Consider the following 27,268-nt stretch of genomic DNA (forward strand, 5'->3'; position numbering starts at 1 on the left):
CCGGGAAGGCAGCGGCTGCTGCTTGTTGCTTATTTGAGAGAGAAGGCGCGGGTTGAGCGGACGGCACCGCGTCTGCTGTGGCTGATCGGCACTCGCTCGTCTTGCTCTTCGAAGCGGAGAAAGCGTTGTAGAGCTTATTTGCGTGTTACCCCTACTTACTAGGCTAAACGTAAATCTCTGAAAACGGCCCTCATAACTCTTGTTGTTCTTACCAAGGAAGGCCAAAGGAAGCAAGGAAGAACTTTTTTAGACAGGCTGTTTTAATATTAACAGCTTCCTTAGGAAAAAATGTTTCGGTGAGTCCCTTTTCAGGTAAAACAAATAAAAATGTAGTTTGTGTCCGCTTAATGCATGGTTCATTTCTAGATCTCATTCACTCATAGTTAAATTTCAAACTTGGGAGCGTTCGTTTATTTAAAAATAGAAAATAAAGTTGTTTGGGAAGATGTCCTGAATCCATTTTCTGAGCTCTTGAGTTTTCACAAGGGATTATTTTAAGAAACCATAAGTTTTGAGGCCTGTTAAACACTGTCATTCAAGCTTTGATGCAACTCCCCTGTCAGTTACTCCTCCCTGTCTTCAGTTTCTCTCTGCTTCTCAGTAGCTGGTTTTTTGCTTGGTGAGTTGGTGGTGGTTTTCTTTACCAGTCTTTAAAAAGGATTTTGTGGGTTGATGCTTTGTTTTTTTCTCCTGTAATTTAATTAGAATTTTGACATGCTGCCATCTGAAGAATCTCATTCTGATACTCTACATTTGGATAAAAATACTCAAGTTTTTCCTCTGTGGTGGCCCTGTTACTGAGAAATCTTACTAATAGTAGCCTTAAACCAACATTATTTATATTCCGTAGCCCAACCAAAGAATTAGAGCAAGTATTTCGAAAGCAAAAGCAATGTAATGCCTATTTATTCTCATCTAATCTTACATTTAATTATATTTTAAATTACATGCGCTTTATTTTTAATGACAAACATGCAAGAGAGCCATTCTAGTGAATACTACATTGTCTGTCTTTTTCCAAACAGTTTGCGTGCTCCCACTAGACTTGTTAAATTGGTGTTGCTTCCTAATGGGTCTTTAGTGTAAGCTACATCCCTGCTGAAGTTAGTAAGCACTATGCACTAGTCTTGTAAGATATGTATTTATTTGTAAGTAGCGGAACAGCTTCTGTATCTTAGTATCTATGAAAATAGGCTTAACTCCCTCTTTAAGTAAGATCCTGTCTTGCAGCACTTCTGGCTTGCTGCTGCCAAGAGTGAGAGTCCTTGCTTTGTGATACCCTTCCTTGTATGAGTTTTTCGAGATCCCTCCATACATTAGTTGAGTATACTAAACGAGCAGAAAAATATTCTTGTTTTCTCTTGCTGGATTTGTTTTCTTCCATTTTAGTGAGTAAAATCTACTGTAAAGAGGACTGATGAGTGCTGGAGTTGGCACAAGGTAGGAGCAGGAGCCACTTGGGGTGGAAGTGGGGACTGGCACTCCACCCTTGAGGCAGTGGTTTATTCACTTCCCTATGTTTTGTGTAACCAAGCCACTGATTTATCTAGGCGTAGTCATTGTTTCTTAAAATCATGTTTTTTTCTGAAACTTATGTAGTTACGTCACCCTTCTTCTTATTTCCCCTATATTGCTTTATCCTCCTTTGTTGTGGAGGTTTATTCATGTTCGCATAGGAAAATGTTAGTATGTGACTTTTTTATGGAAGAATTTATAAAGCTGTTACAAGTATAAGGCATGTTTATGTACATTTAGCTGATACATAAAACCTACCACTAGGGGAAATGAAGGTACATTAGTTCCTGAGACTCAGCTGAAATACTGTTTTGTGTAGCTCTAGGTTGCTCTTGGGGCATTACAGTATTAAAGATATATCTGGATTTTAAATTATCAAGTGTGGCTCAGTCATCCTTGCTTGAAGATTCCCCTTGAGCTTATCAGCAATTCAAAACCAAACAACTTGGAGCAATTGTACTCTGCTGAGATAAAAACATACAAGTTGTGCTCTGAGCAAGCATGCAGCGCTTCTCCTTTATTGCACAAGAAGGAATGGGGAACTGTTTTGAATTATTAGTTTGTTGCTGGCTTACTTCCGTGGCTGATGAACTAATTTGATAACGCCTAGACGCTCTTATTTTTATGCTGGAAAATCCCTATTATCATCTCTTAGAAGATATGATGCAGTTCAGTAGATAAAAAATGGTTGTCTTTGGTCTGTGTGAACTCTAAAAATTGGGGTAGGGAGGGGATGGGGAACCTGGTCATGTAATAACAAAGGCTTTTTACACCGCTTTTTCCTTTCAGCATCTCAAGAGGAAAGATCCGTTTTGTGTAGAAATAAGTGATTTCCAGAGGACAGCCCCAATGACAGAACTGTCTGCGCATTTACCCCAGTTTCAGCATGGGCAGCTGACAGAAAACTTCCCTGATAACCATCTCAGCAATACTGTATGTAACAAACAATTTTATTACCTGCTAGCAGTTAAATCAGGATGAATAATGAAAATACTTGCATACAGTTCGGAACTCTAGAAATCTTGTTTGTTGGGAGTAATTTTCTCTATCTGGACTGTTGTGGTGGTAAACAGTGCCAAAAGAAATATTCTGTAAAACATCTGATGTTCTAAACTCATTTTTATATACAGATAAGACTTCCCCCAGTTTAAAGTGGTGTTGGAGTGACCGAGCCCTCAAGAAAAATAAGAAAATGGGGTGGGACACTCCTGTGTCAAACGTTGACCTTTAGAGGATTTAGTGAGCTCTCTTGATCCAGCCTGACTGTGGTCTGGTTGATTCACAGGTTTCTCAGTCACAGAGTTAATTTTAGTCTTAGTAGAGCTTGAAGCCTGGGTTTTGCTGTTGCTATTGGTGGAGGACTACTCCTGTGCAGGAAGAGCAGCACTGGCTTGTCTTACTTGTGAATAATTGTCAAAGTGCTCTTAGAGTTCTGATGAACAGAGTTCATCATTCCCAGATGTTTGGGGGGGAGGGGGAACTCAAACCGTAAAGTTTTATATGATTATTCTGAAAGACCTAAGCGCATAATTGTTGCCAAAGCTGTACTCACTGTACTGCACGTGTTGCAGTAAAACCAAGTTTAGATGATCTACTTGGGTGTGGTGCTCAGACTCTTGGATTTGTCCTGCTCAGTTCTTTGTTCCTGCTATAGTTCTTGAGTATCAGGTTTCTTTGTGACACAGAAATGCTTTTGTGAGGCTGGGCCACTTGTAGCCATGTTTATGGCAGTGATTCAAGAGAGTATTTTGATCCCTGCTCTATCTCTTCTATACAATCCAGCAGTTTAAGTAGGATTTTGAAAAATCCTTGTCTTTATCTCAGATCAGCATCCTGCTATATCAGTAAAAATATAAACCATTTGAAAATTTATTTTTAAATTAAGAAGTCAGTCTGACTTAAGACCATACTGATTATAGAAAGCGTTAGTAAAAACAGAGAAGTGGAAACTTTCCTACTGCATCCTTTGTGCTTTTACTACAGAGAGAATGAAAAGGGTTTCTTTTCATCTTGCAGAGGTGAGAGATTAACTTCTGTTGAACACTTCTGCCAGATTAAAAAGGCAGAGCTCAGCGATAAGCTGTAGGCTCACCATCCTTACAGATAACTTGGTGATGCTCCTTCCCAGCCATGGGGGACGGATGGTTCTATTTAATTCTCACTAACAGACTGTACTGATGAGTAACTACTACTTGTGCTTTTTCTTTCCATGTTTAAGTGTAACTCTAGATGTAGTTTCAAGACTTAGTTGTAGTGATTTTTCTCCCCTACGCATATCCGCTTTGTTTTTGTACATATGTACAAAAATCCTTTCCTGCTTAAGTGTGTCTAGCTTCTGTGGCTAAGAGTCAGCATGTGAAATCACAAAATACTATAATTTACCATGTCATATACCAGTCCACACACCAAGAGTTCAGTCCAGTCTTCAATATCTGTCACTGTATATCTGTCACCTTTAAACATAAATGGCGTATTTGAGAACTAATGAAGTCTATGCCCAATGTTAGGCAAGGCAGTCTGCTCCTGATACATAAATCTGGATTTAATAAATAAAATATTCTTATCAAATATGCTAGTTTTTTATCTCTTGGTTCAGGGGCATTGCTCTGGGTTTGCTATTAACTATTTTCCTGATAGGAAAAAAACCCTATCATTTGCTTTTGATATTGTTTATTCACCTGAAAGCGCGTAGTTCGTAACTTACGTTTGCTTACGGTGTTACAACAGGTGTTACTGACTTTTTAGCTTCAGAATTTTCACTTTTAACTATGTCTGAGGAAAGTGAAGAGTCTGTTCCTTTGCTTCCACTTCAGCAAGAGTCCATGGCCTCTGCTCTGTTTAATACTGATCAGGTAGGATATGAGTGCACTTTGTTCTTCTAAGCAGTGGGGCACGCGCATGTCACGTTTAGCTACACTTTAGTAGCCTGAAAGGACAACTTTTGTGTAGTTTTAACAGTGAATGAAAGAATAACTCATAACTCTTGATGCTGATCCAGTTTTCATGCACTGTGTTGTAGTACATAAAGGCATTTTGTGATTGTGTCTTTGTTCCTAACTAGTGAAGGGAATAAAATGGCACATACTGGTCCAATTTCTTCAATTTTTCTCTTTTATGTTTGGTTTTGCAGTTTTCTATAGTGGCATGCTAGTTAATCAACCTTTGGCTGTTTTTGTGTTTGCTTTGCAAAACTGTAGATTTTTATTTTGCTTTTTATATTTCTGTGCCTAAGATAGGGGTAAGTGTGTTCTCATGCAGGACTGCTATTAGAGCACAGAAAGAGCAGCATATTCTGCAAGTGTGCAGAAACCTAAATACTGGGTCTGCTTTACTTTTGAAGTGTTCCAAGGCTCTGATCATCTCCAATGTAGTATTACTTATGATCATCTTAGGCAGTTTATTTAGACAGGTAAGCTTATTGTTGTCTTGTTGTAGACTGAGAGAAATGAAACCTTTTACTATCAAAGTGAAAAATGTTACATTTTGAGCTATAATCTATACAGAAGGAGGTTCAGCTTCAGCCAGCATTTCGGAATAATTAAACATGATCTCTTTATTTGCTTTCTCCCATATTCCTGTTTCTATCTGGCTTTCAGTAATTGTATGTGAGGACTTTATGCAAAATACCAAGTGATTTATAATGAATCTTTCATTTAGCAAGAAGTAATATTGGACCCAAGATCTTTTTCAAGACATACTTTAAGTTAATGATACTAAATTAAAATTAAGGTTAAAACCTTAATTCTAAAAATTTGGTTGCCTGCTAGTTTTAATTGTTTAATTAAGACAGTATTAGATTTTTTTTTTTTGTCGTCCCCTTATATTCAGTTTCCTTTTTGAAAAATAAAGCAAATTTTCTTAGAGGACGGTTCTTGAAACCCTGCTGAGCTTGATCGTGAGGATACCACAAAAAAAAAAAGGAGAAAATAGGCAGAGGGTTTGGTGTGTACTGTTAATTTGTAATGTTTTGTAAAAGCAAATTTTTCATGAGTTAGGGAAGTTGTAAAGCTTCAACTAAGGTTTTAGCAGTGCCAGTGTTTGCAGTTCAAAGTCCAGGGCCTTGTACTCCTTAATCACTTAAGTGCTTTTGAAAACTCCACTATGAGTTCCTGAGTGTATACTGAACATCTTATCTTTTCTGAGGGTGGGGCTGAGAAAATTCTGTATAAAGAATCTCCAAAATAACTACTGATTTATCAAAAAAATGTAGTTAGTTAATGAGATAGAAGTCAGCAGTTGTGTTTGGAAATGCTGTTAAGAATAGGTGATGAGACTTTAACATCGCATATTTAAGGAAAAAATTACCTGCATAGGAGTACTTAAGCAGAAATTCATTAGGTTATTTTCAATGCCCTACCTTATGTCTAGAGCAATTTTACTAAAACTGAGTGATATTTTAAAGGTATTGCAAAAGGTATCTTCCTTCAGTTTATTGTACATTTTAATCTAAAGCTGCTTTAATGCACTTACTCAAACTGAACTGTTTGTAAATGAAGTAGTTCTGAAGAAATGAGATTCATTTTGTAAGGAATCAAAAATCTTTGTGTTACATCTCTTTTATGTTAAACCTCTTGAGTGAAGAGAATGGGAACAGTACAGCATTGACTTTGGACATGGTAATACAGTAAAAAAAAAAACAAGTAGTCTGTGTAAACTGTTGCATTTTAGGGCTTGTTTAGAGTGACTGGTAAACATAAAATGGCTTTGTTTCTTTGTAGTCCAGAACAGGTGAAACATAGCTCACTTTCCTGTTTCATTCTCTGTATGTTCACACAACATATAAAAGGCTTAATGTCCTCTGCTAACGGGGCTTCTTGGAGAGGGGGCAGAAGGTTTGTGACACCAGGAGGAGTACAGGCGCCTGATCATTTACTTGTGGGTGGTGTTCTCAGATTGGTTTTTTTGCTTCTGGTTAATCTTAATTCCACTGAAAGTTTACCTCTGTCCTTGTGTTTGAATTATACCCTTGATGTTTCATGTAGCAGTATCAGGAAGCTCTTTCATATTTGTTGACAAGAGTGGTGGAATTTCTTCAATGACAGTGAAAGGATGGGGCAGTAGTATCCTTATGAAAGGAGAGAAAGAATCTCCACACTTAGCTCAATATGCTAAAAATTGGGGATCAAATCTCAGTATAAAGACTGAGAATTACGTGAGTTTGATTACCATTTCTGTGTCATTCTTATCACTAAAAATGTGGGAATGCAATACCTCATGAAACTCCATTTTAATATATATTCCAGTTAGTGTACTGTAGTGGGAGTAACATGGTAAGGAAAGTAGAAATTTTCTTGGGATTTTCATGGAGTTAGGGTCATAAATGTCTGTTTGGCATTATTTCTAGGAACAGATATAGTTAATTCTTGTCATGCTATGAGTAATCTACTGTCATGCACCCTTGTATCAACTGTAGTTTGAATCAAAGGAGAAAGCTGTCTGTCTTTATTCAGCTTTTTAAATTCTGTTTAAAGGAAAGGCAACATAGGCTGTTAGATGCAACCAGCCTACTTTCAGCTGCTGCTGTTTTTAATATAAATGCTTCTAATGTAACCCTGTGCTCCCATTCTTTTGGTAACTATGTGATGCAATTAATTACTACTGTTTTAAGTCTTTGCTGCAGCAAGTGTTTTTAACAGTAAATATTACCTTGCATGTTTCCCCCTCAAGATAATTTTTAGCTTAGTGTACAAGAATATGATTGTGGATAGCTGCTGAGGAAACTGGTTTTTATTTATTGCAGAATGACAACAGTGAAAGACGTCGCCATGATAATAGTGAGCGCAGAAGAAATGACAATCCTGAGTCTGAGACCAATGGGCAGCCACAAAACAACATTCAGCAAGTGGTGGAACAAGACGAAGAAGAAGATGAGGAGCTGACGCTGAAATATGGGGCAAAACATGTGATTATGTTGTTTGTACCTGTCACGCTTTGCATGGTGGTCGTTGTTGCAACCATCAAGTCTGTCAGCTTTTATACACGGAAGGATGGACAGCTGTATGTATCAATTTTTTTCCCCTATCTTTTCAATGAACTCACTTAGATAATTTTCTTTAATCTCCATTTCTTCAGAAGTCTAATTCAAGCAGTGAACGCCCTCTTGCTTCCCTTTTCCCTTCCACCAGCCCAAAGATAGTTTTGTTTTATTCATTCCAGAAATCAGACTCTATATTCATGGTACTACTGACATTTGTTTGTCTGGTGACCAGTTGGGATAATATCTTGGTTGTGACTGCTTGATCCAAATCCTAGTCCTCATTTTAATATTTCATTGTGACCTGTGGTATTTATAAAATAAACTCAATCTTGAGCCAAAGCCATTTTAGTTGTACTCTGCTAGAATACAAAGATTTTGAAAAAGGAAAAAAACCTACTCATTTAAATGAAGTAACATATATGCCAAGTTCTGGTTTGCCTATGCTGTTTGATAAAGAAATTCAAATGCAGGAGGAAGATAGCTTTATAAGGTTCACTTCTGTTGCAGTTACAGAAACTTTCCTAGCAAGTTTCCTGTCTAGAATGATTTTTTTTTTTTTTTTTTTTCCAAAATATTGATGTTGCCAAAAAAAAAAAGTAATTCCAGTGAAAGCTGATTTGAGAGAAAGGAGACAAAGGAAGAACACTGAGCCTGTCAGAACCTGCAGCAAATCAGTCTAAACGTTCCACTGCAAAAACATTTAGACAGAATGATTCAAAGTGTGTTTGGCTTTGAAATGTTTGTATAATACAAGCACGTCATAAAATGTTTCAATAAAACACAAAGTTCTTTTTCACTATCAAAGTTGTCGATCAAAAGAATTATTTTTCTTGAGATTTTATTTATAGTAAGTGTCTTCTCCCCCCCCCTCCCCAATGAAGTGGGTTTTTTCCCTAGGTGGTTGTATTTAAGAAAAAGAGTAGAGCCTATACATTTTTTTGTTGAAATCGCTGGGGAACCTTCCGTTGTAAATCCACTAGATGGTGTGCTTATAAAGGTCTAGCTGCAGTAATAGTCTAATGATTCATAGCTTATGAGTAATTGTATCAAACACTGTTTTTTGTTTGTTTTACAAAGTAGAAAATAGTCGTAATCTAAGAATGTAGGAAAGGCAAGTCTTCTAAGGAAGATTCTTTTCTTTTTTTTTAATTAAATTTTGCCTAATATGATCCCATGCTGCCTTTCAGATTTTGCCTAAGTAGAAAATAGCTGTTGCTTTTACACCTGTGGACTGAAAGATTACTGCAGTTTCATTTGATGTTGGCCTCACATATCAGAAACATCTGTGCATTCAGTGGCATTTCAGTTGACTCTCTGTTGTTGTAGCATCTACACTCCTTTCACAGAAGAGACAGAGACAGTAGGACAGAGAGCCCTGAATTCAATTCTCAATGCGGCTATCATGATCAGCGTTATCATTGTCATGACCATACTCCTGGTTGTGCTTTACAAATACAGGTGCTACAAGGTGAGTATAAATATAATTGACTTGAGTAATTGTGCTGGTTTTATTTATTAGTACAGATTATCAAGAATGGAACAAAATGAAGGGTTATCAAGGATGAGTGAGCAAAAGTAGCAGAATTGGTGATGCAGTTCACTGTTTCAATTTTGTGGCTTCTGTTCCTTTGAGGCAATGGGGAGGCAGAGGGCTGGTGCTAACACTTCTGGCTGTTTTGTCAGTTAGAATTAGGGTGACATTGTTTCCTATTCCTGTGAAATGTACCATGTACTGAAATCTTCCTGTAGTCAAGATCTACAAAGTACAGACATGGTCCTACAATTTGAAATTAATTCAGGACTTCAGGGCCTTTTCAAGGGCTCCCCTCTCCCCACGCTGTCCCAGTATAGAAGTCTCCCAAGAGTGTGATATGTGCGTGGCTGTACACGCCAGGCGATACCCTTATAGCAAACACAGAGACTCTAAGGCTCTTTTGTGAAAGACTTCAATCATATAATGATGTAATCTAGGCAAGTCCAGGCTTAGCATAAATAATTGCAATGTCACCTGCCTGGGCGGAGTTGTTAATGAAAATTCCTGGTTATCTTTTGGTCTTAGTGATCCATTTGACAAGGCTTGGCCTAATAAAACTTCCCACCGTGCAGCCAGAACCTTGAAGCTGTTTCATAGTTGTAAAACGGGCAGTGGGATCCATGTACTGGCACAAAGCTTTGCTCTACTTTATTTTGTTTTCAAGAGGGAAAAATGGTTGTCACCTTCATGGCTGTGGGTGAAACTCCTTTACAAAGTATTTGTGGAGCGACTGGGGAAACGTTTTTGCCTGGATCTGCATACAGCTTGGAATAGTGTTTTTTAAAGTATGGACCTTCTACTCTATCGCATTGTGGTGTTAAATGTGAACTGACAAAGTTTTTCTTTTTAAACTGTCAATTCTGTTAATTCTAATGAAGTCAGATAACTGATGTACTTCAGCTAGGTTCCTTGGCAGCCAGTCGGTTCTTCTTAGGTGCTGAAGGCATCAACTAGTTTTTACTAAGCTTTTCACATTTCTGGCTTTCTTCTTGACATTACAAAGCATTGCACATTCTCCTTACAAAAATAATTGTGATACTAAAAAAATAGAATGATTGGACAACAGAAATTTCCTGTAGTTCTATTTTATGCTAATTAAAAGAAATAAATTATTTATTTTTAGAATTGCTAACAGAGTATTTCTATGCTGCTATACCAGAGTGTTGTAAAATGTAGTTACCTCTCCACTGAATTCTCTTTTACATGCAGTTCTATATGTAGAATGTCTAGATTATGAGGAATGGAACTTATAATGAAAGAATGTTAGGCCTCCAGCTGGTAATGATAATTTGGTTATCTTCACAAGATTTTTATATGAAAACTCCTTTGAAGAAAGGAAATGCTATTTCAGCTTTACTGCTGTTAGTTTCCTATGTTTCTCCTGTACGTGATAAGTTAAGCATGGTCCTGATTCTAGCTCCTAAATCTAACCAGAAACAGCATCTTCAAAAGTGACAGTATTTGACTAGCTTTTCTTTTTAGTGTATTTTATTATTCTCTGCATTCTTCAATCTGCCTAACCAAAATCTGGCTGCTGTAGCTTATTTGAATTCTCTGCATTCTGCAATCCTTAGTTTTTATTCAAGTTGTAGTGGGCAAAGCCGACTCTGTACCAGCAGTCAATTAGTGTTGAAGCTGTTGTCAAATGAACAATGCAAATTCTTTAATTAGAAGGCAACAAACCTGTCATGGTATCCTGCTAGGAAAACGCTGGCCAAAACTTACAAGAAATACTTTGGAAAAATCACTTGTGTGAAAAGAGGCTGGTGATCTGGGAAGTGCTATAGCAAATGAGATACTGAGAAAAAAACAAACATCTGTGTGTAAAATGCCAACTTATGTCAACTCTTGAAACTACCTCCTTCAGTACTGTTGACAGTAGTTATGCAAAGTGTGTGTAAACATTTGCTGGACTATGGCCTTGGTGTTTGACATTGTTAGCATTTTACTCTTTACTAGAATGAAACATTAATATTCATGTTATTTTCTTAAGTGGTAAGAAAGTTTAAGAGCTTATACTACAAATAGAAGAACTACAGATAGACGTCATGTTATTAAAAGAAATGACACAGCTTGCTTTGCCATTTTCTTAAAATGGTTTCAACTAGTCTTACAGAGAAATAAAATTACTCTTGTTAGGTTGCTACTTAGATATATAAGTAGCTTTACAGGTTGTTTGAAAGTTGGATTCTGTTTCAGGTACCTATCAGTCTTCAGCTTTAGTATCTGTTTTTTCCTCCAGATTGCTATGAGCAAATACTGAAAGCTAATCTGTTAGTTAAATGACAGGTTTTATTAGGTTGAAGGTTAAAATTGAACCTGGTTTGAGAGACAAGGCAGTGTGAAGGAGGAGAATGAATGTTTCAAAAATTGCCGAGAACTTTAAAAATGCTTATGAAAAATTCAGTGTTAGACTAAATGTACTAAATGACTAACTGTAATAGCTAGATTCTTAATTTGCTGGAAAGTCCTGATTGCCTTATGTAAACGTGATTCCTTTAGTCTGTGTGCATCTGGCCTTTACTTTTAAATTAACTTTTGCAAAATATTTTAAAAACTATAACATAAGATGCATTCTACTACACATCTTTCAGAAAAAGAGAAATAGATAACACAATTTCTGAACAGTTTCTGAATACTTTGATCTGGTGTACATATATAGCTACTTTAACCAGTCAATTTTCCACTGAGCATTTCTGTTTGAAGCAGGATTTCTTATGCAGCTTGAATTTCTAGATTATTGCTTCTGACTGGTTATCTACCTGCAACGTTGAGTCTGGTGTTATATATAAGATTCTGTGCTGGAAATTTGACAAATACATGTTTCATTCTCAGTTCAGAGATTACCAGAGTTACAGGGCTCTTCAATCTTAATTTTTCATTTTGCACAGTAATATACAAGAGTGGTATGCACTTTCATCACTGCAAAGTCTGAGTGCCTGTCATTTCCAAATTTAAACCACTGAGTACAACCCTGAACTGTTTTTTGTTAAATTGTTGGGCATGTATGTCTGCTCTCATATCAAAATTAGGGTTTATGTCTATAGGTGATTGATAGAGAATACAGAAATCTTTCTATAGTCATTCATCGATGATATGCTAATTCCAACAGATAAGCAATGAAGGTTTTTCATATGTTCCAGCATTTAATTCTATACCATATTCTGAAAATGATTTGGAATCAGAGCAGGCTTTTTAATTGTGCAAAAATGAATGTTTTCCAACTGTGTTAATGCTGGATACATCTGCTATGTTACAATGCCACCGTTATCAAAATGGCCTAAAATATAGAAGCAGTAGTTTTCATTGTATAGAACTTCTACTGAAAGACCACAAAGCACTTAAAATTCGTAAGTGTAAATTGAAATACAATAGTGTGTATAGACTAAATATGAGTTTAGTAGCAACCACAGAGAGATCTGAATATAATTTTCTTGCTTTATTCAAAAGGGAAAATAACCTTAAAAGCAATTTTAAGTAGATATTAACTTTAACAAGTCGGAAAAAAAAAAAAATCTGTATTGATATCTTTTTTCCAGGTGATCCATGGCTGGCTTATCATTTCTTCTCTTTTGCTGCTTTTCTTTTTCTCATTCATCTACCTGGGGTAAGTGAACTAAAGCATTAATACGCTTTTCTTCATGTATCACTGTGTACATATTTATTTTAGAACTAGCCTTTGAATGTTAAGAAGAATGATAGTGAGTAAGCTATTGCAATAAAATTTTTAGTTCTATATAGGTTCATAGAGTACACGTAAGAGGGGGAGATTTATGGGTTTATAGTGCAATTTATAGTGTGCAGAAGCTGTCCATCACATGCAGTGCCAGAATAAGCTATCTTCCACAGGGTAGCTTATTCTGCTAGCATATTTTCTGATAACTTAATTTTTCGTAGCCATATGACTCAGGGGCAGTTGTTTATGTCATGGCTTTGGTAGTGGGCAATATATGCAAAGGCTGTTTGCATGGGAGTGACAGAAAAGAATCATCTGAAAAGAATCTACTCTCTCACCAAAATATATTCAGTGTTTTTCTTTTCAAATTTGGAAGCACACCTTTACCCAGACATCAAGAAAAGTTGTACATAATACTTGGTATTCTCTAAAATGAGCAACCTGATCAGGGTTTGTAACTAGAGTTATGCCATGAAATTATACTGTGTATATTTTTGTACCACTTGATGACAGATACACTTCTCTTCAAAGAAACTTATTAAATTTGGTCTCCAGGGGGGAGAAAATGGTGTTCCTTCAAGTCACTAATTTTTGCCAAAAGTGATCTGTGATGCCTTTTTTGGTCAGTATTTTTTCTAATCTTAATAGCAACTTTTGAAATACAAGGCAATGTGTGCTGCACAAGTGCAGTGCAGGCTGGGTGAAGACAAGTTGCCAGGCTCACTTCCTTTGAGTTTGGGTTGGAGCTGGCAGTCTTCCATGAGCATGTGTGAATAGAGGGACTGCAGGCTTTCCTGAAACCGTGCTTTCTTTCACCTGTTCTTGCTGCCTCATAGCAGTACTGGCTTCCTTTCACAGAGGTCCAGTGAGTGAGGAGGGAGTCTGTAGACCAATTATATGTGATAGCAGTGAGGGGCATCCTCTTAACATTGTACGTCTCAGAGGCCAGCTAACAGCTACGGAAGACAAATTTCCTGGAGGAAAGTATAATGCAAATTATAAGCTTCTTAGTGCCTTGATGAGTTGCTAGCAGCAGAATCTGCAAAAGGCCATCACAACTGTTTCTTCCCTGGGTCAGTGGAAATCACCTGTGACTTGGTGACAACATATTTGTCTGTTTTGGTTTTACTTATTGAGGGTCTTAATTAGTTTATAGTATTTGGTGTGACAGAGTGACACGGTTCATCCAAAAAGAAAGCTTTTTACTTTAGTGTTTGTGGCAAAGAATAAAATACAATAACCATGTATATCCTACTTTGAAGTTAGTAAAGTATTTCCTTTCCACAGGCAGCAGGTAAGTAGAGAGAGATCTGTTTGCATGCCTTTAAAGATCCATTATAACCTCACAAGTTCTTATTCTTCTGATTTTTAAAATTCATAAGCATAATCAAAATGACTGGTTTTGTGGTAATGTCCTTTCCTGTCAACTTCTGCTTTGATTGAGAAAGAAATAGAACATTAATGAAAATTTTCAGAAAAGTGAAAGAGTCGGTGTGAGGCAAACACTGGTAAAATTATCCCCTTTTTGAAGAATGGTGAAGTACTAATTGGAAATAAAATTTTACATTTGTGCCACTACATTGAATATGAAAATTAAAAAAAAAAAAAATTCTGAAGTTTCCATCTGTAACTTATTTCCATTGTTTTAAGCAAATGCAGTCCATATTCTTTTCCACGTTTTTTTTTTTTAGTGAGGTTTTTAAGACGTATAACGTTGCCATGGACTACATTACGGTGGCACTCATGATCTGGAACTTCGGTGTTGTGGGAATGATTTGTATTCATTGGAAGGGTCCGCTTCGGCTCCAGCAGGCGTATCTCATTATGATAAGCGCTCTCATGGCATTGGTGTTCATTAAGTACCTTCCTGAATGGACTGCATGGCTTATCCTGGCTGTCATTTCAGTGTATGGTAAGGTCTGGGGCAAGGCATGGTAACAGGTATTATGGTGGGTATTTATTCTATTCCCTGACTATTCTGCTTGTCTGACTAGACCTTAAAAAAAGAAAAAGGTGTGTGTGTGGCAGTATCATCCAAAGTAGTGGATAAGGTGATTACAGACTTCAGAAATAAGATCATGATCTAAACCAAGATGAGTTCCCTGCAGCTAGTGGCTTTGTGTGACTGTGTGATACCATCTTCCTTCATGTTTTCTGGACTTTCTAGATTCTTTGGAGAGGAGAATTGAAGTAATTTAAGAGAGGAGGAGATAAGAGACCTATGTCGCCATTTTAATCTCTTCTATGAAGGTGGAGAGCTTTTGGCTTCTCATTTTCCCCAAGAATCCTTGGAAACCATTGTATGTTAAGAATTTAGGAGCTTGTTGTCTGGGTACAGTCCCGTACAGGTATAGATCTGCCCAACATAGGAATTGCTTAAATTTGTGGACATAGAAACAACACCCTGATCCATGCCTAATAATATAATGAGAAGGAAGCAAGGAAGGATTAAAGGCAGTTTTCGTTGCTCAGAGTCATTTTACATTTAGAAGGATACAGTTGTGAGATCTGTTTCCTTGATTTTTTTTAAATAAAAAGAAAATTCATTTGAATTATTGCATATTATGCTTTTTCAGAATGATGACTGAGATACCTAGATGTAGTTTTTTCATAAAGCTTTAGAGGGCACTGGACACTTTTGGTAAGAAGATCACTCTCTATCCCAAATACCAATTTAGATTCCAGGCAAGCCTAAAAGCCAGTTACTTAGACATAATTAAAACATTACAGCTAAGTGTATCCATGAAGATGTGCTCATAACTTGGAATTTTTTTGGAAGCATGTAAGCGTGATGAATGTGTACTCTGAAAGTCACTGATGATGATAAAGACTGAGAATCTGTACAGTTGTAGAAATGCAGAAGATAATAAGATTTGATTAGCTCTGGTAGGTCAGTGTACTCCTTAAGTGTCCTCTTCCTTCAGAGGGAGGAAAAATGTCCCTTGTGTGTATGAAAACCTTCCCATCTCCCCTGTCCACTTCCACCCTTTGTATGACTGGAACAAATCTTAGTATTGCAAGCATTCAGCCTTCATTCAGCAATTGCAAAATGAAGTTACTCTTCAGATCATATTCCAAGATCATAACGTGGTTGTTTTGAGTAAAGGAGAAGTAAGTTTCAAAGCCTGTGAACCCATGCTGAGAATTCTTTACTTGAGTGGGACCAGCAGTGGTGCTAGGGCAGTTAGCGCAGGTGCAGAAAGCCTGCTCTGTGCAACATACAGCTCCTGACAAGTAAGCTGTTCTTTCGGTATCAGATTTTGTTTCACATGAATTTAAAGACATACAGTGAGTGGATAACTGCAAAAGGTAGTAGCATGGTTAATATGTAAATGTTACAGCTTTCTGTCCAAATATGCAAGACAAGGGAAAAGTAGCTGAGGTTGTTTGTGGAGTTGCAAATTTCATTAATAAACCATCACCATTCAGGTGAGAAAGCAAATGGGAGCATCTGATAGATCAGTTTTTCTTAGTGCTGTGCTTTGATCTGTATGAGTAACTTGTACAGTCATTCTATTTTGTAAATGATTGCTTTTCAGTTAATTTTTACTCGTTCACCCAGTTTCATATACTGTCCCGTGAACAAGAATTGAGGGAAGCAACAAAAAGCTGCTGTTGCTTTCTTATGCTAAATGTGCTTTGAACACTTCTCAAATCTATGCAAACACAGCATTTTCCCGCAATGCTTAATAAACCTGTTTTTTTTCCTCTTCACTTGCACATTCACTTTTTTTCCCCTATTTAAGTGGGAATAAATTAGCAGTTATGCCTACTTTATAGAAGTAATGTAAGCCTCACTTACCTGTTGTCTTAAAATTTGTTGTAGCATTAAACTTGGGTTAAGAAAAGCTTTGATAATAGAAAGCAAGCTTGGGTATTTCCAAGATGTTAGTTGAATAGTAGCTTTTGTGAATTATCTGCTTTCAACTTGCAAGTCAACATACAGACACAGATACATTTGCAGTTGCATAATATCTTAAGTGAGGAACATAGCATTTTTTTAATTTGTATATATATTACAGTAATATGTAAAATAGGTTGTTTAACTGAGTAGGATACTGACTTGTGGCCAATGGCACGCTCAGAAGTCTATTTTCAGGGTAGCATTTTATCATATTACCAGTCTCTGCAAGTGTTATAGAAAAACCTTCTTGTAAGTATGTCTGCAGTGATATGAGATCTGTTCGCTCTTCCTTTCAGATTTGGTTGCTGTCCTGTGTCCTAAAGGTCCTCTTCGTATGCTAGTTGAAACAGCTCAAGAGAGAAATGAAACTCTCTTCCCAGCACTTATTTACTCCTGTAAGTACGTTTCGTTAAGTACTTTAAACTTACAATCACCCACTCAGCCTAACTGATTTTCTCATTTTTCTGTGTTTTAACATGATGCTTGTCAGCTGGAATTCTTAGTCTGTTCACTTGGGCCTTTCACTGTTGACTCAAAAATATGGAACATCTTCTGGCTAAGATCTTTCAAGATAAAAACCAGCATGCTGTTTTACAAAATATGAACAGGAAAAATGGTAACACACCTTGTTTTGGCCAAAGAAGTATGTCATTAGGCTGTGAATTAAGTCTATTCAAAGCGAGTGCTTGTTTTCAGAAAATATTTATCAGCTTTCAGTGCTTAAATAACCTGTGTTTTACTGGAAGGAAAGGGAGAAATTGCCAAGAAGAGATTCATTTACAGAATTATTTTCTCCAGGGCTTGTCTTTTTTGATATGTTGTTTCTCCCTGCAGTTGTGAAAAATAACCTACTGAATGCAAATTGCTGTTATGACCTGTGTATCAATTAGTACATAATTCCACTGTTTCTGAAATTCATGTTGCTAGTTGTAATCGTATGGATAAACAGTGAAATAGGCTAATCGTAAATCATATGCTACAGGTGCTGATGAAAGGCCTGTATTTGGAAGCAGGAAGTATGCTGTAGACTGACTGGCTAGTCTACTGACTTGTCAGGGACAAGTTTACAGCGGAGAAAGGGGAGGGCTTTTGTTATGTGTCGCTGTGTTTCACGGATATTACTCATAGCTGCCTGTTGTTCTGTTTTGTGGGAGAAGAGGTTAATGCTGAGAAACCACAAACTTGAAGTAAAATACACCATTTAAGTGTGGTAACATTTACTTCCAGATTGGAGAATTCTTTGTGATGGTGGGGACAGAGAACAATTAACTTTGATGCAGATACTGCCTCTGAATTGAAGTACCTTAGTACCAGTCTTAATAGACCTTTTTACTTGCAGATGAAAGAAGTTATTAATGGAAAAAAGTAAAGAAATCATTGATTCAGATTTTCAGTGGGCCTCATATATAGAAGTAATTTCTCTGGCAACAGCTGTTGCCATTTTTTTCAACGTCTAGTAAGAATAAAACTTTTATTCACCAAATTCTGTAAATGCATGTTGTAGCTGGTACTGGCTGTGTTCCAGATGTTACTGTGCTTTAGTAAGAGTAAAATTGCCTGTTGCAAAACATAGTTGTATTAAAAAAAAAAAAATAAAAAATGGATTGATGCTAACGCTATCTCAGAATTGCATACATCTGAAGATCTGATTAGCTATGCTGGTGTTTGTTTATTTGTTTTTTAATAGCAACAATGATATGGTTAGTGAACATGGCTGAGGAAGATCCAGAAGCCCAACGGAAAGCTTCCAAAAACTCCACTTATGATAAACAAGGTGAGTCTTATTTTGACAAGCCTTTATAGTTGTCATTTTGTTGGAATACATGTTTATGGATGCTTGGTTTTTAGCTTTTTAAGTGTCCTGGTTGCTGTAGAAGAGTGAAAGCATGGAAGCCTTATTAGGAATGATGAATCTGTCAAGACTTCAAAAATTGCTTGCTTATTGTGCAGTTAATGTTCTTGTATTCATTTTTCTGGGACCCAGGATGTTGGTGGTGAAATGACTCTCAATAGACAACTATTGACTGAGCTCAATTGCTTGTCAAATTGGGATGATATAGTATAATGCTAACTCATTTATATTTGTATTAGACAGAAATGTGTCTAGCCCTCCTGGCTATGCAGCTAGTGTTTAAAAACATGGAGTTTGTTTACATGTATTAATAAAGCACAGCAGAGTTTCTGAATTTAACATGCTTGAAGGGGTGTATGTATATGTAGCTTTCAGTAAAGTTTTCTATTTTACTGGAAAATTAAGCTGTCAATGTTGACTAAAGAAACTAATGAAATGTTAGATGAGAGTTTATTCCTTAAATTGTGATCTTTAAATTAGGTCACCACAGAACTTCCACTCTGTTATGTCGAAGTGCTCCTGAACACTAGGACTTGAGTGCAATATGTAGATGCTGTGACTGCAGAGTGCACATTGACTCCTGATTGTTTAAATAAATATTAAAATCCTAAGCAAGGATGTCTTGTAATGGTGTGTGCCAATGTTAGATGTTGCTGAATATTATGGAACACCTCTTTTTCCCTGATTCTTTTATGATCTTACATGTGGAGAGATTGTCATGTTTTAGAAGGCACATTTTTGAAGGAGATGTTAAATGCCTTTCTTCCTTTGAGCTCCGGCAAACCAGACTCAAAATGAAGATGCTGAAGCAGATGATGGTGGCTTTAGTCAAGAATGGCAGCAACAAAGGGACAATAGAATAGGACCCATTGAATCAACACCTGAGTCACGTGCTGCTGTTCAGGCTCTACCCAGTAACTCTCAAACAAGTGAAGACCCTGAAGAGCGTGAGTATGGAATACTGTGTCTGATAGACTTAGTAAATCTGAAGCTAGTTAGTCTTAGTCATCCTGACTGCACAGATACAGTATGCTGTGAGCTAATAGCAAGCTGAAGAACTGCTCTTGCTCATGATCAATACTGACATGCCTCATAGCAATGGAGTTGCTTTTTGGTAGCTTTTGATTTTGCTGGAGGAGTGAGTAATATTGGCCAAATTGACCTTCAGTTTGATACACAGACTCAAAACTTTAATAGCACAAGCTGCTTTCAGACCATTATGCAGTCAGTTGCATTAGCTTCTGTCTTTTCCATGGAGTGTTCTGCTGTGTATCACCTCTTTTGGCTTTTGGCCCTGTAAAAGCAGACATTAACATTTTTTGCCTCAAGATTAAACTACTGTAATCCACTCTGTAGAAAGCAATGTTTAAAACCTGATTGGAGACTGAAATGAATGCAGAGTGCCACGGGCTTGCTTATTTTTTCTTCAGCATCTTGCTGAGGTGCAGTATCTTTGGAGACCATATGACATCAATATTCAGATATCTGTTTTAATAGACTTGTGATTTCCAGTTGGAGTTTAAGCTGCTATTAGATTTGCAAAGCACTGAATAAATTAGGGTCTGCCCATCTAATAAACTGCTCTTCCCATGTGATGCTGCCATATTTAGCAGGTGCAACTGCTTCCTCTGATTCTCAGGTGCTCCTCTGTTTAAAAATAGAGATTTCTACTTCAAGAACAATTTTAGAATTTACTTTGTCCCAAACATTCCAAATTCGGAATGTGTTGCAAATCCGTTTTCATTTCTAGAGCTTAGAAAAATAACATTAAGATGCAAAAATTTTAGGAATTGGGCTATTTTAGTTAGTTAACTGGGTAACTAAAACTCTTGTCTGGCCAGACTAATAATTTTCTCCTTCCTGTATTCCTACAGCAAATAGTAATGACAGATGTGCAGTGATCCAGTCAGACTTGTCAGCCAGCATTAGCTTACTAGAAGTTCTGAGCAGCTCATTAGAAATTTGGAGAGTTTGCTTGTGTGGAAGGAGTTATCTAGCAGTTGCTTTTGCTTATTGTTCTGTTATGCTGAAAGCAAGCATCCAAGTTTTGTTTCAGCAGTTGAAGGGTGTTGTAGTGCTTAAGAGCTTTTCATGAATGCACTGTTCTAGACCATATATTGGAGGCCTGCTGAAAGAGAGTAGTGTTGCCTTTTTTTTCTGGTTTTTCTCCTTTTTTTCTTTTTTTTTTCTCTCCTTTCTTTTTTCCCCCAGTGATCACCCAGGCATAGGCCTCTGTTTTGATGCTCTGAGTTCCTCTTAGGACTCTAAAGTGGGTTTTGGGCTGGACTGTAATCAGGTGACAAAGTAAACAGTAGGCCAGATGAAAAGAGCTGGTGAAGTGATGTTGGCCTCTCTGACTTAATATCTTGGACTAAAAGCTCAGAAAGTGAACTGGTGTTCAGGAAATCTTCATTAGTTTGTTTGTAGAAATAATTGAGTATTGTGCTCCCAGAGTTGTTGCTAAGGTGGTAATTACTATTTAAAAGAATAAGACATTAACTCATGAGTTTTCCTAAACCTCACATCTTGGATTAAATATGTTGGTTTTTTTACCTCTGTGATATGCTCTGTAATTACACACAAGTGCTTTTTAGAACTACCTTAGTAAGCATTCTATAGGAAAATTGGGAGGGCAGTGGAATATTTTGCTGGGTGTAGGTTTCTAACTGGCAAATAAAACATCATCTGCAAGGGACTTACATGTTTTCCCCCTTCCTTGGCCAGCTTAAAGGAATTGTACTTCAATATTCCGTTGAATATGACATGACAACCAAAAGTGGACAACCCCCAACAAATATAATTACAAATATCTGAGCTTGTATATATTGTATTTGTATGTACAGGAGACTAGGAATATAGAAAAATTCTAATTATAGGTTGAATTAATTGAGTGGTGTAATGTTCCTAAGCCGTCTTGTTTCACAAGAGTTTATCACTTGATTCAGGAGTGGTACTAGTTTTGAAAATAAAATGTTATTAGCAAGTCTTTTTGATTCTTAATGTAAATCTGTATTATTCTCTGACAGTTACTGATATGCAATATTAGTAGACTGTCTGATACTTAATGCTGCTATATGTTCACTTTTGCAGGAGGAGTAAAGCTAGGTTTAGGAGACTTCATTTTCTACAGTGTCCTTGTTGGCAAGGCCTCTGCAACAGCAAGCGGAGACTGGAATACAACTTTAGCATGTTTTGTAGCCATATTAATTGTGAGTATATTGTAATATTATTATTGGAATAGTTTCTATTCTTCGTCAGTGACAAAGCCATAACTGCTACATTTTTTTCTTTGGAATTCGTTTATTTGATGGCCAGACTGAAAACTGATGAGGGCTTTAGCTGTGGTCTTCATTGGCTGTACATCTGCCACTTAAGCCTTTAGTTTAGGAAGGCATGAACTGTATCTTGTATTTCTGTGGGATTAATGTTTATATATATAATCTTTTGCTTGTCAGAGTTCCCTAATTTCTCCCTATTTTTTTTGTTTTTTTCTTCCTCTCAGGGTCTGTGCCTTACACTTCTGCTTCTTGCCATCTTTAAGAAGGCCTTACCAGCTCTTCCAATCTCCATAACCTTTGGGCTAGTTTTTTACTTTGCTACAGATAACTTGGTGCAACCCTTTATGGACCAGCTAGCATTCCATCAGTTTTATATCTAGCACACTTGATGCTGGTATTCTGTGGATATTTGTAGCAAATCTGGGAGGAGGAAAAATGTTTTTCCCTCAGTTCTCAAGTGAGACTGAAGTTTAATACTCAAGATTCCAAGCCTGAATCATTACAACTTCCTCCGATGGTGTTTGGTTTTGGTTTTGTTTTTTCCCCGAGACAACTGCTGCACTGGGCACCATATGAATTTTCCTGTGTGAAAGTGGCTTCTTCCTGATGGCTGGTCTAAACCAGGTGCTATTATATCAGAGGTAATCTGATATATGTATCTCTGGTAAGGACCACCTGTGTGCAAAGTGCTAATGCTTCCACCAGCAATGCGATCTCTTACCACAGGTTGATTATTTTCACAGCGTTAAGGGTGCTCAGAACTTCCTTGATGTTAACAAAGGAAGCTGACAAATCACATGGAACTTGTCTCTAACCGCTTGAAGAGAGAGAACCCAATTCAGACTTCTTCAGCAGTGATTTTTTGACAGTGGAGTCCTGACTGCTTTGTGTAAGGAGAAAAGGACTTTGTAGCAATTCGACAAAGGGAGAAAGTACTGTCACTCTAAGAGTGCTCCACCACTTCATAGCCTCTGTGCCTGAGTGTGCTTGGTTTATCAAATTTAAATTTTTTTTTTTTTTCCCACACTGGAACTAGAGCATCTTCTCAGTTTTAATACTTTCTATCCTCAAGCATGGAGTGCACCTGCTCCAGTTTATGTAGCTACTTAGACTTGGACTGAATTATTTGGCATTAGTGGATCTCAAGGTCCTAATTTGGATCTTAGATTCCAAAAGGTTAATGAACTACATTAAAAAGCAATTTCAGGACTTACTCTGTGCTCTTGCAAATCATTTTGCTAGAACACCATTTCAAACCCTGTGTTTGACAATAGTCACTAACAGCATGGACTGCATTGTCAGTATATGTTCCTTCTACTGAAATGCTTATGAAATAAGTAGACATTTGCAGCAATGCCAGATGGAGTTTAGCTTGCCAGATCTAGAGGCCAAAGTGCTATTAGTAGCACTTTCAAGGCATCACTGAAATTTTTCCTCTTCAAAAATGTGGTTTACAGTTCTGTTGACCTGAAGTCAACCATCTAACACCTCAGGTTGGGCAGGGATTTTTTTTTGTGCGGTATCTTTATTAGTGAGGATACTTAAGTTAGGTGAGACATTACTTAACATTACCAAGGAGCAAAATTTGTGGCCCTCTTCATTTTACCTCTCCTGTGAGGAACAGAAGACTATAGAGAAATGAAAGACAACTCAAAATCACTGAAAAGAAGATAAGAGATCTTGAACTTCTTACACGAAAAAGACTCAATTCAAACCTTAAAACTGCTAAACTCTGTTTTCTTCTTCATTTGAAAGAACTCATTTATGAATAATTGCTTGGAAATGACACTCGTATGAGATGAAGTTGTTTTTGCCGTAGGCTCTTACTCTATACAAGTAATTTTTTTTTCTGAGGGAAGCACAGGGAGTGGATAATATTGTCGGGCATTCCATTTTACTTGCATCTTGATACTGGAGTCCTTGCCAAGTAGAACAACTGTCAAAATCCTGATGGAAGCTCCCTTTACCTTTTTTTTCTGGGGCTTTGTTTCAGTGCCTGTAGATTCAAAGGACTGAGACATCACAGATGTTCACCAACCATTGCCCAAATAAGGGGGGAGAAAGGCTATGGTGTATAAATCTGCTTTAAAACCAAGAAGGCTTACTTTGATTGTCCTTGGAAACATCTGTCTCTTTTCCAGTATGACTTGCTAACTGTGGTGGTGTTAGCATTTACATTTTCATAAAATATATTGTCTTGTCTCCTCTTAAAGTACTTTTCATCTCATTTGTGTGCTGATTCATCATGGATAGCATTAATAAACTAACCATATCAAAATTGCTTACACTGACTTTTCAAGTCAAACTTGCTTGTGTTTTCTAGCTTAAAGCACTCTTCCATATTTTGCTGCAATGAAGCCTGACTTAAAACAGGTTGGTTTTTGTTTTTGTTTTTTACAAGACTTTGCGTTGGTTTTATACTGTTGTAACTTGTCCCTTTCCTGAGCATTATATCTAAGAAAATTCCCTTGTGTGTTTTATTGGGCATCCTAACCATTGGTTCATTATATAGAACAGGTTTGCGAAGAGTTGGCATCACTAGCATCTGTTTCCATATCTGAGCCAACTCTCAGTTAAGAGTTGTTACTTAAATGCAGCAGTCATCTTTATTGTTTGTTTCTTGGCTTAAATATGCACCATGGGGGCACTAGCTCCATTAAGAGTTGCTTTAGAATCCGTAGAAATGCACAAATGCCTTTCCACATACTTGAAGGGGTGTTGGATGTACAACCGAAGGAAGAGCTCAGAATCTTCAAACACTAAATTGCCAGTCTTCCACTCCCCCGAGCTGCTTCTGCTTTCTTCAAGTTTTAATTTCTGAGCTAGTGTGGAGTTACAGTGGTGGAGGCTATAAAATTTATATTCACAGAAACTGTTCAAGTTTATATATTTGAATCTCAAAATAAGTTCAGAAGGGAAATTGCTTTTCAAGCCCAGGCCAATATATGTTAAAGTACACTGCTTATTACAAAGTCTTACATACACCTTCAAAAAACAGATGACATTTTCTAGATTTGCCTTCGTATGCCAAGTCATGGTAGCTTATGTTCCAAATGAGATCTTGCAACTGAAGATCATCTCAGTACTTGGGTCCATAAGGTTCAGTTGAGAATAGTTTTTGTTTGCATTTGGGTTGTTAGTACATAAGTGTGAAGGTTGTGTCACTTTTCTCTACTTTGTCTTAAAACACCAATCTAATCTGAGATTGTGAACCATTTCAGCTTGGTTAGCTTGTTATAACTGAAAGATGTCTGATAGGTAGTCTGCATTTTTGAGAGAGTTTTTGTTATTATTAAATTAGTATGTTAATGACAGCACGTTAGACTGTAGCTCTAAAAAAGCTATTGTGTAACCCTAGTAGCTAGATTCATCTCTTGTGCCCAAGCAGACTGACTGGTAACTGTTGTGTGACTGTTTCAGTAGTCATACTTTGAAACTGGGTATCATGATAGCTTTCTCTCCCCTTTCAGCTTACATCAATGATTAGTCTCCTTCTTTGGCTAAGCTTCAAATAAATAAATGAGAAAACATAATACCAAGTTACAGATTTGCCTAAAAACCAGCCACTTAAATTTTTCCTTTTTTTTTTTCTGTTGGGGGATTTTATCCAGAGCAAAAAAGAGAGATCTCTGGAAGCTGGTCTTACAGCAAAGATGTATGATGCTGTCATATATATATGTATGGCTGTTATGGTGGCACTCAAATTCAAATGTCATCTGCGTGAGGTGAGTCTTGATGGTATGCACGTGATATTGCAACACATTCAGAATAGTTCTGACTGGGCAGATGATGACTTCTTTGAGCCAAATATTCAAGGGCTGTGCTCTGCTAAAAATGGCTAATCTCCTCAATGCACAAAGCAGACCCTATTTCAGGCATAGGCAACTGGTGCTTCTTGGATATATAGATATATATCTGTACCTGTAGAGATGTAGATATATATGTACTCTGGGCCTGTAGATGACAACTGTTCTGCCATTAGTGCAGTGAAGAATTAAATATGCAGAAGTACATTTTTGGTAGACGGTACTGTATGAAGAAAATTCTCAGAATGCTTTATTTAAAAAAAACAATTACTTTTGGCAATGATGCTGTTGAAATGAGTTTAATAGACTGTGGAACATGTCTGCACTGTGATTGCATCTCAGTGGTAACTTGGTCATTGGGAACGCTGAAACATGAACTAGAATGGAATTCTTTTACACTCAAAGCATTTGCTGTTTTTTTTACAAACACTGGTTTGTACATAATCTGAATCAAATGTGAATGTTTTTTAAACACCTTTCCGGTTCTTGATAAGATACGTTTTTGATAGATATTGCAATTTTTCCTGTATTTGTCTAATTATTAAAATAAAAGTTGCATGGATCCTGACTTATCTTGCCTTTACCGTATTACTTCAAAGCCATCACTTAAAGCTATTGGAGGCCTAAACACTGTAGCTATTTTTATTCAACATTTAATGAGTAAGATTCCTGTCTTAAGACACTTAAGTAGCTGCTTTATTTCCCAGCGGAATTACTTTAAACTGATTTCTGTAGAAGTACTTTTTTCTAAAAGCTACTTTTTGTGTTCATTTGAAGAGTCGGTCAAAGCCTGTTGCAAAAGCACCCAGAAGGTATAATTAATGCATGAAAAAGCAATATGAGATTATACTGGAACACCAGCTGGCACAATGAAGATCAGTGTTACCCAGGAAAAATACACAGGATCCTCAGAAAGAAAACAGTTGATTAACAGTAGTGTGTATTGTTATTTTATTGTTGATTTCGGATCAATACCATTAAAAAAGCACTTTTCCCAAGCACCATTTTGTTGTTGTTGTTGTTTTGGAGAAGTAGTCACTGCAAAATTCATATTTGTTTGAGTTGACTGACTGCTATTGAAGATGTTTCTTTGGGGGATTGCCTTGTCTCTACACGGAAGGCCTGCATGGAAGACCTAAAGAAGGGTCAATCCTGACAAGTAGGAAGTCAAGGCAGGTGGTAGGAGGCCTGCATGGGTGAGCAAGGAGCTCCTAACTGAACCCAAACAGGAAGTGTAGAAGAGGTAGAAGCAGGGGCAGATGACCCAAAAGGAGCATAGAGTTGCTTTCTGAACTTGCAGGGATTGGGTTAGGAAAGCCAAGGCCCCTCTGGAGTTGAATCTCGCAAGGGATGTGAAGGGCAGGAAGAAAGGATTATACACCTATATAACAGCAAAAGGAAGACTAGGGAAGAAAGGTCCCGTCCCCCCCCCCGAATGGGGGCAGGGGAACTTGTGACAAATGATATGGAGAAGGCTGAGGTACTTGTTGCCTTCCTTGCCTCAGTCTTTCTTGGTAAGGCTGGCCGTAAGGAATCCCATACCCCTGAGAGCAGAGGGCAAGTCTGGAACGAGGTAGACTTGACCTTAGTGGAAGAGGCCAGGTTAGGGAGCATGTAAACAAACTGGATGTACTTAAGTCTATGAGGCCTGACAGGTTGCACCCATGAGTGTTGAGGGAGCTGGCTCATGTCATTGTGAGGCCACTCTCACTTGTCTTTGAATGGT

General features: G+C 37.3%; 2 protein-coding genes across 5 annotated transcripts in view; both read left to right on the top strand.

Moving 5' to 3' along the window:
- Window positions 1–25,806, top strand: part of PSEN1 (presenilin 1) — a 29,519-nt gene extending 3,713 nt beyond the window's left edge. The window contains exons 1-11 of one of the 4 annotated variants that reach the window (XM_010566494.1): window positions 2,297–2,448; window positions 4,243–4,367; window positions 7,256–7,512; window positions 8,819–8,960; window positions 12,566–12,633; window positions 14,394–14,614; window positions 16,903–17,001; window positions 18,294–18,380; window positions 19,232–19,405; window positions 21,549–21,667; window positions 21,961–25,806. In XM_010566494.1, coding sequence (XP_010564796.1) covers window positions 4,284–4,367; window positions 7,256–7,512; window positions 8,819–8,960; window positions 12,566–12,633; window positions 14,394–14,614; window positions 16,903–17,001; window positions 18,294–18,380; window positions 19,232–19,405; window positions 21,549–21,667; window positions 21,961–22,116 — 1,407 coding nt within the window. In that variant the 5' untranslated portion in view covers window positions 2,297–2,448; window positions 4,243–4,283 and the 3' untranslated portion in view covers window positions 22,117–25,806. Of the gene's footprint in view, window positions 1–2,296; window positions 2,449–4,242; window positions 4,368–7,255; window positions 7,513–8,818; window positions 8,961–12,565; window positions 12,634–14,393; window positions 14,615–16,902; window positions 17,002–18,293; window positions 18,381–19,231; window positions 19,406–21,548; window positions 21,668–21,960 lie in introns of those variants that run through there. The other 3 variants (XM_010566490.1, XM_010566492.1, XM_010566491.1) reach the window with 3 other exon arrangements.
- Window positions 24,033–27,268, top strand: part of LOC104831126 (papilin-like) — a gene marked incomplete at its 3' end in the record, with an annotated part of 65,892 nt that continues 62,656 nt past the window's right edge. Inside the window, exon 1 of the mRNA XM_010566498.1 lies at window positions 24,033–24,109. The remainder of the gene's footprint in view (window positions 24,110–27,268) is intronic.

Source organism: Haliaeetus leucocephalus, unplaced genomic scaffold, assembly GCF_000737465.1.
Source record: "Haliaeetus leucocephalus isolate CR32 unplaced genomic scaffold, Haliaeetus_leucocephalus-4.0 Scaffold213, whole genome shotgun sequence".
In the NCBI taxonomy this organism is placed as follows: Eukaryota; Metazoa; Chordata; class Aves; order Accipitriformes; family Accipitridae; genus Haliaeetus; species Haliaeetus leucocephalus.